The sequence below is a fragment of the Eufriesea mexicana genome, unplaced genomic scaffold, assembly GCF_001483705.2.
Source record: "Eufriesea mexicana isolate 0111107269 unplaced genomic scaffold, ASM148370v2 scaffold654, whole genome shotgun sequence".
In the NCBI taxonomy this organism is placed as follows: domain Eukaryota; kingdom Metazoa; phylum Arthropoda; class Insecta; order Hymenoptera; family Apidae; genus Eufriesea; species Eufriesea mexicana.
Genome location: NW_016908877.1, coordinates 676,286 through 684,820, shown reverse-complemented (window position 1 = coordinate 684,820; position 8,535 = coordinate 676,286). Strand labels below are relative to the sequence as shown.

The following is an 8,535-nucleotide window of genomic DNA, read 5'->3' as shown; positions in this document are numbered from 1 at the left end:
CAAATCATAGATGGCGCTGATTGCAGGCGGTAAAATTTTTATTCGAACTGGATACTAGAAATCAATTCGACAGTAGAAAATTAATAAATTGCCAAGTTTTTGTAATTAATTCATGAACATTTATAGCTGCGCAGCAACGTTGGAATTATAGGCAACATTCTTATACAATGTTTAATTTAATAATTAATACTTACATGAGCGATAGCATTTGTAATGCTTGTAGTAAATAAGATTGCTATAGAAAAGTATTTCTCTTGCATAATATTCCTATTATTTTGTAATAAATATACACTAGCATAAGAAAGCGTTACAAATAAATTTTTTTATTAAGACATTTTATTTACAATGTTTTTATAGGCGAAAAATGAATAAAAAATAAAAAATAGATTGAAAAAAAATACTAGCTTATGAACCGGAATCGAACCTCGGTCCTCGAGCATATAAATTCTCGACTAGCACCGTTAATCTAGTACTCCGACGAAAACCTATTGAAAATAAATCTGTAATTCACGGACTAATAAAACTTTAATGATATATTTCCTTAAACTGCACGACGATGTCTACAAACCTGCAAGGTTTCAACTAAATCGGTGACCCGAAGACTTGCACTCTCCTTGCAAGTAAAGAAAGGAACGCAAGTATGGGAAGGTATGTACGGACGGTAAGTAAGGTAAGTATAAGGTAAGTATAAGGTAAGTAAAATATTAAAAATCTACTGCAAAGCAGGAAAACGATTGTCCAGGGAATTCCTGGAAATGACGTCATTTCTTGGAACTGTCTCGGCAAGCGACCTCCTGTCATGTTATGTTATCCTATTACAAAATCGCGAAATCGGCCAAAAATTTTACGGCAAGGCTGCAAAAGTATTGTCCGAGAATTCTTGGAAATGACGTCATTTCTTGGAATTGGCACGACGACCGACCTCCTACTATGTTATGTTATCCTCATACAAAGTCGCAAAATCGGCCGAAACTTTCTCGTCAAGGCTGCAAAAGTATTGTCCTTAGAATTCTTAGAAATGATGTCATTTCTTGGAACTGTCTCGGCGATAGACCTCCTATCATGTCATGTTATCCTGATAGAAAATCATAAAATCGGGCGAAAATTTTACGAGCAGGCTACAAAGATATTGTCCGGTGAATTCTTGGAAATGACGTCATTTCTTGGAACTGTCTCGGCGGTAGACCTCCTAGCATGTCATGTTATCTTAATACAAACTCGCGAAATCGGCTGAAACTTTTATGGCGAGACGGCAAAGTTATTCTCCAGAAACGGCAAAATTATTGTCCAGAAACGGCAAAATTATTGTCCAGAAGCGGCAATAGTATTGTCCAGAAACGGCAAAAGTATTGTCCAGAAGCGGCAAAAGTATTGTCCAATGGCGGTAAAAGTATTGTCCAGTAACGGCAAAAATATTGTCCAGTAGCGGCAAAAATATTGACCACAAACGGCAAAAGTATTGTCCTTGGAATTCTTGGAAATGACGTCATTTCTCGGAACTGTCTCGGCGAGCGACCTCCTATCATGTTATGTTATCCTAGTACAAAGTCGCGAAATCGGCCGAAAATTTCTCATCAAGGCTGCAAAAGTATTGTCCGAGAATTCTTGGAAATGATGTCATTTCTTGGAACTGTCTCGGCGATAGACCTCCTATCATGTCATGTTATCCTGATAGAAAATCATAAAATCGGGCGAAAATTTTACGAGCAGGCTACAAAGATATTGTCCGGTGAATTCTTGGAAATGACGTCATTTCTTGGAACTGTTTCGACGTGCGACCTCTTAGCATGTCATGTTATCCTGATACAAAATCGCGAAATCGACCGAAAATTTCTCGCCCAGGCCGCAAAAGTATTGTCCCGAGAATTCTTGGAAATGACGTCATTTCTTGGAATTGTCTCGACGATGGACCTCCTTTCATGTTATGTTACTCTGATACAAAATCGTGAAATTGGGGAAAGATTTTTCGCATAGGCTGCAAAAGTTTTGACCAGAGATTTCAAAGAAATTGTGTCTGTCTTTATAACGCCGTAAAATTCGAACCACATGATCTACGTCCACGCAATTTTCACAGATGACACGTATGTACCTGAGGATTAGATTGATTCAATCCGCAATCGATTGGGCCGTCATCAAAAAATGTTGGCTTTCGCCATTCATTCTCAGACTGGAATCCTCCGACCAAAAATCGGTAAAAAATCTCGCAAGCTCGAAAGCTCGCAATAATTATATGCAATTGTAGGGCAAACTGTAAGCTCTCATATATCTAAAGCTCGCATTTCCAGCTTCATTAGGAAGCTCACAGCAGCATCAAAAGTAACTCGCTATACCGATATACTCAGTCCTATATATTCTGTGTTTGAATCGCTGTAAAATTCGAACCACGTGACCTACACCCACGCAATTTTCACACATGATACGTATGCATCTGAGGATTGGATTGATTCAATCCGCAATCGATTCGGCCGTCATCGGAAAATGTTGTTGGCTTTCCCCACTTGTTCTCAGATCAGAATGTTACGACCAAAAATCGGTAAAAATTCTCGCAAGCTCAGAAGCTCGCGATAAACATATGCAATTGTAGGGCACACTGTTAGCTCTTACATACCTAAAGCTCGCATTCGCAACTTTACTAAAAAGCTAACAGCAGCATTAAAATCAGTAAGCATTGCGATTTGCGCCATCTGTGATTTTTTACTCGAAGCTACAGAAAGCAAAATCACAGATGGCGTTGATCGCAAGTCTTTCTTATTGGCTATCTTAGCGCCAATCAACGATTTGCACTGCCCTTAGAAAAAGATGGAGAATAATGATCTGCCAATACGATAAAGTTGAAAGGAAAATCATCAAATTATGCGATTTCCGTGAACAATTTGTGAACTTTTATAATTAAGTCGTAAAGAGGCACCCTTTAAGAACTCTATAATATTATTTTAGATATAAATTTCTCGTTAATTAATTAATTATTAGTAATTATTTCACGGAGTGTTCGAACTGTTACCGAAAATACTAATAGTTTGTCATTAATAGTTATCTTTTATGTAACTAATTAATGTATTATTTTCACGTATCGCGAAAACAATATCCTTAGCAATATTCCCATATAATTTTTGTTCATAATTTACTTCCAGTTTTGTTCATAATTAAATATTTTGTCTGACAATCGTGCAGGTTGTAATTATCAAATCACGTAACGCCTTCAAATAATCATGAATAACAAGCTAATTAGCCACAAATTATTACCGAAAAATACATGAGAATGCTGTCCAAAGTTCCAGCTTTACAATGCAGCTATAAAAGTTCATAAATTAATCGTAGAAACTTGATAATTTACGATTTTTCACCGCCGCGTCGTCTCTATCCTTTTCTAACCGCTAGCTATCATTATCCATCACGTGACGAGGTTCAGACGACCTCCTCGTGAATTCTGCATGCCTGATACTTTTTTAAGCTTCGCGTCCAAAATCGTAGATGGCGCTGATCGAATGACGCTTCATCTTCTATCTTTGTCTATCTCATTGAAGGTATTAGAACGGTACAACGGGTTGCATTAGGGGCATATTGAGATCATTTTTTAAGCAGAGTAATTACAGGCTAATTATTTATGCAGCGGTATGTTAAAGATGATAGAAAATTTAATTTCACATGACACTCACGAGGGATACATGAATGTGACGGACTGTTATAGTAATTAATCTCTCCCGCAGATAAAATTCCAAGAAACTTACTTGAATTCCTTGGACAATGCTTTTGCAGCCAGGCAAAAATTTCGTTTCAAATTTCGAGATTTCGTATTAGGAATACATAATGAGATAGAAGGTAGTTCGCAGACAGAATTTCAAAAAATGACGTCGTAAGTTAAAGCAAAGCTACTGACAGGATTTTGTATCGGGATAACATACCGCGAAAAGAGGCATTACGATATTTTTCGATGGCGGCCGAATCGATTGCGGATTGAATCAATCTCATCCTCAGATGCATACGTATCATGTGTGAAAATTGCGTGGGCGTAGGCCACGTGGTTCGAATTTTACGGCGTTTGAAACACAGAATCTATAGGACTGAGTATGTCGATGCTGCGAGTTACGTTTGATGCTGCTGTGAGCTTCCTAGTGAAGCTGGGAATGCGAGCTTTGGATATGTAAGAGCTTTCAGTGTGCCCTACAGTTGCATATATTTTTCGCGAGCTTTCGAGCTGGCGAGAATTTTTACCGATTTTTGATCGTAAGATTCCGGTCTGAAAATGAGTGACGAAAGTCAACATTTTTCGATGACGGCCGAATCGACTGCGGATTGTATCAATCTAATCCTCAGGTACCTACGTGTCATCTGTGTAAATTGCGTGGGCGTAAGTCACGTAGTTCGGATTTCTCAGCGTTTCAAACACAGACATAATTTCCTTGAATTCTCTGGTCAAAAGTTTTGCAGCCTGTGCGAGAAATCTTTCCCCAATTTCTCGATTTTGTATCAGGATAACATAACGCGAAGGGCGGTATCTCGTAGACATTACTACTGCAGCCTCGATGAGAAATTTTCGCTAAATTCTGCGGTTTTATATTAGGATAACATAACGTGGGAGGAGTTATTTTGTGGATAATACTTTTGCTGTATCGTCGAAAAATTTCTCTCAAATTTCGCGAGTTTGTATTAGGAATGCATAACATGGTAGAAGGTAGTTCGCGGACAGAATTCCAAGAAATAACGTCATACGACTGCCTGCCCCGTAGCACAGCTGGCTATGGCATAAGATTGCTTAGCCCTGGAGCATGAAGCATGCGCATGATTCCGACTGTTAGGCCTCATATAGGATCCTCGGATTCACCTTGGGCGTTTCGCTGATTCGTTGGCAGCCTTAGGTTAACGAGTAAGCCATGGCGAGGTCAGCAGTGACAGTGTGGGCAAGGCCCGATCGGAAGGGTGCCGAGGCCCCAAGTTGTCTTGTACACGGGATACGTCGCGTAGACTAGTCGGTGTTTCGAATAATCGCGAATTCGTTCGGGTGCGTCGCGATTTCTCACTTGCTCGTGTTCCCTATTTTTATGGGAATTTGAAAACATTAAAATCGGTTGAAGCAGAATATCTTAACGTGCGACAGTAAAGTTTTAGTATATCGAACAGAAATCTCCTTTGTAAAGACACGAGATATAACAAAATGCCAGTAACTTCGCTTTAACTTCTTTTGCTCCAAGTTGGATTAGGGTATCTTTGACACAAACAACACCAGTAGGCTGCACCACTAGGGCACGTGTCCGAGTCTCGATGCGTAGCCACCTCCACGTGGCGAGACCTGGTAAATTGATATCGTTTTCCAAAAAAATAATTTTTGTGAAACCTATTCTCGTATCTTTCGCGAAGAAAATAAGAACTCCTCATCATCCACGATGTTCCGATATTTTTCTGCGTTATTACCGAAATTGTGCCTGATTTTTATAACAGAGAAGCTTCGAGTGGCTAATTCTCCGTGCCAGAAGAGGCTAAAGCGATAATCCTTAATCCACGTCCGAGCACTCTGTTGTCGATTCGTCACCCTTACCCATAAAACATCCCCCACGACGCAACTGCTCGATACCCTCTCAGCGGAGAGCTGTTCAAACGCTTTTTAATTTCTCGAACCTTTCAGGGACAACGATTACGCGCCTTCGCACGCTTCCGGTTTGCGCGCGTGACTCATCTCGTGTGTTTAATCCACTTCGCTATCCATTCGCGACACACCCCCTCTATGACGCTTGCCGATCTCGCGGAAGCAAAAGCAAACATGCGGATGACGCGTAACAGGAGGGAAAACTGGAAGGAGGTGGGCAAGCTAACTCACCGTTTAGGCTCTTGGAGTCGTACTGCTCGGTCTGCAGGGGCTCCGGCTCCCTGTAGATGATCGGGTCCATCCCGGCAAAGTCGGCGACCGTGCCGGTGTAGAGTTCCCCGTCCACGTAAACGAAAGTACTGTTGTGCCGGGGGTCGTAGGGGCACATGGCCTGGCCCGTTTTCTCCGTCAGCATCGTGTAATTGCCCGCCTGGACCCCGTAGTGCCGGCACATCGGCTTGAACGCGTTCGTCGCGCATACCAGCAGCGTGTTCGGGTCCGTCTTCACGAGGATGCGAATGTAGTTCTGGCAATTCTCCTCGGGCGTGCCCTTCACCAGGCACATCTTCACGTCACTGTCGGTCGAGTACCAAATCAGCCTCTGCTGCTCCGTCAAATCGGTCAGGCTGAGGTTGTGCACGAGATTTCTGAAACGCGCAAAAGAGAGATTCCCGCGACTGAACACGCTTTCACGGGGCTAGCGGGCAAGCCTTTGTCCGGCGCGGAATTAGCGCTGGCCAATCGAATCCCGGGGTTCGGGGATCGCGCGACCGGTTCCCTTCCGCTTGCAGCGTTCGTCCGGTTTCCGCGCAGAGGGAAATTTTAAGAGATAGACAGCGATAATGGAGGCGAGATGTACGTTGCGGCGGGCGCAAAGGATTTCACGGAGAGTTTAACGGGATAGGGAACAGGCTGGTAGCCAGAGCTGGGGAATTTCGAACCGGTTTCGCGAGGAATCGTGAGAGTGGCACGTCGGTGCACGAGCGAATCTTGGCGGAGAATTTCCCCAGCTATTTCTCGCACGCGATCTATAACTTTTTCCACGAAGAATACGCCCGGTTCTCGCATTAATCACCCCGCCACCGAGAGCCGTTCGCGTCCCTTTACTTTGTCCGCTTATCGCGCGCGGATTCCCCGGTTTCCCGGGGAAACGCAGTCGTTGCCGGCGCGTCGAATCGAAGGGATAAAAAAAGGAAATGGAATCGGCGGGATAAAAGAGAAAAAGAGGAAAAGAGAGAAAGCCGATGGCAGGACCGATGCCACGGGAACCGCGGCGGGATTCGAACCCCGTCGCGATCCGTTTATTACGAACGGGCCAAGATTTATGGCGACCGACTCGAGATTAATATTCCGCGCGAGGTCTCGAGCTGCAAATTTCGCCCCGTTGTCTCGCGACAGCTCGCAATCGCGCGCGATTTAACCGTCCCGGATGCCACGGCTCGCGTTTCGCCCTGGCCGAAACAATCGCCGTGAAAACCGGCACGCCGACGTTGGGGGAAAAACCTCGAACCCGGGGACACGAGTCGTCCAATCGATCGAGCAATTAACGTAATTCGAGCGACGACGAGCGATCCACGACGCCGACCACGACGAGCACCGCGACGACGATCGATGCGCGTTCGTTGGCGCGAGAGCGAGAACGAGACCCAATTATCCTCGCGACCCGGCAACTACCGATTTCGATGCCGTCCTCCGTCTACGAGCGAGCGGAGCCCCGACGAGGATTCCTCTTTTCGAGAGGAAAGATAATCGATCGGGGTCGGATGGCTGGCGAACGAAGCGGAGTGGAGGAGGCTCGACGCGTAGCGATTTCGTGGAACGTTGTCGGAGAAAGCGGCGGTGGTTGGCGAGTCTCGGGATATATAACGGGGGGAACTCGAGATCGGATGAATCCTTGGTCGACCTACATAGGAGGAGACGCGTTTGGAGAGATCCGTGATCCAGATCCGGCGCACAGTGGCGGCCGATGCATATCGCGTTTTAATTACGTGCCGGCGTCTTCTGCTGGATCGTCGAGGCAGGGAGAAAGTTTTTTTAAAGAAGCGGTCGGGCTGTAAGGAAGCGGTGGCTCGTAGCGGCTTCGGATTCGAAGGATCGTAAAATAAAGCGTACAAAGAAGTTTCTAAATAAAGTTCGACGATCTCATTAACAGGGAAGAACAGCGTACCGCGCGCGGCAGGCTCTCGGAATTCATCGTCGGAACGGAAAAGGCGAGGAAGGAAGAAGAAGCTCGAGCGAAGGGCGCGCGGGTTGGAGGAGGAGTCGGTGGAAACGAGATTTCCGGGGAAAATAGTCGGCACACGTAGAGATCGAGAGGGCCCGGGCGTCGATCGCGGCGGCGGGCCCTCGAACCGGTAGCAAAGAACGAGAAGAAGAAGAAGCGATCCTTTAATTAAAGCACTCGCTCCAAATGAATCCTCTATTTACCTTCCGCCGACCAGAAGATAGTTCCCGTCCCGGAGTACCAGCCGAAAGTAGTCTGTGTGCGTCTCGTTCCCCGTAAACCTGAACACATCTTCCGCACCTGGAAAAAGAAAAGCAATGAAACGTCGGGTTGGTTTTCCTTCTATCGTTTGAAAAGGGGAATTATCTTATTCGTCTAATTAACAGGTCGGACAGGTCTGAGCGTCGTTCCTTTACCGGCGCACGCAGGATCAACGCGACTAAGCCGTTTGCCGTCCCACCGCCAAAGCCGTATTGAGGAACTGACAAGTCGGCTTAATAAGCGTAATAAGTTCCCTTCGACCGCGCGCTCCCGAAGAACAAAGCCTCGATCGATCGTTAACGGATCTAACCCGACGATCGGCCATTTTTTCACCCGGTAGGAAGCTACTTCGTTATCCGCTAATTACCTATCTATTAGTTTCAACGGCCACCCCGCGCCCCCCTTCCCGCCCTTCCCCGACCATCGATCGGTTCTTCCGCCCGTCGGCAACTCCTCCCCGGTGATCCTC

The 8,535-nt window shown here is 45.2% G+C and overlaps 1 protein-coding gene across 1 annotated transcript in view; it reads right to left on the bottom strand.

The window, feature by feature from the left end:
* Sema1a (semaphorin 1a) overlaps nucleotides 1–8,092 on the bottom strand; it is a 19,913-nt gene extending 11,821 nt beyond the window's left edge. The window contains 2 exon segments of the mRNA XM_017898554.1: nucleotides 5,813–6,228; nucleotides 8,009–8,092. Of these exon segments, the coding sequence (XP_017754043.1) occupies nucleotides 5,813–6,146 (334 nt within the window). The 5' untranslated portion in view covers nucleotides 6,147–6,228; nucleotides 8,009–8,092.
* Nucleotides 8,093–8,535: the final 443 nt, after the last annotated feature.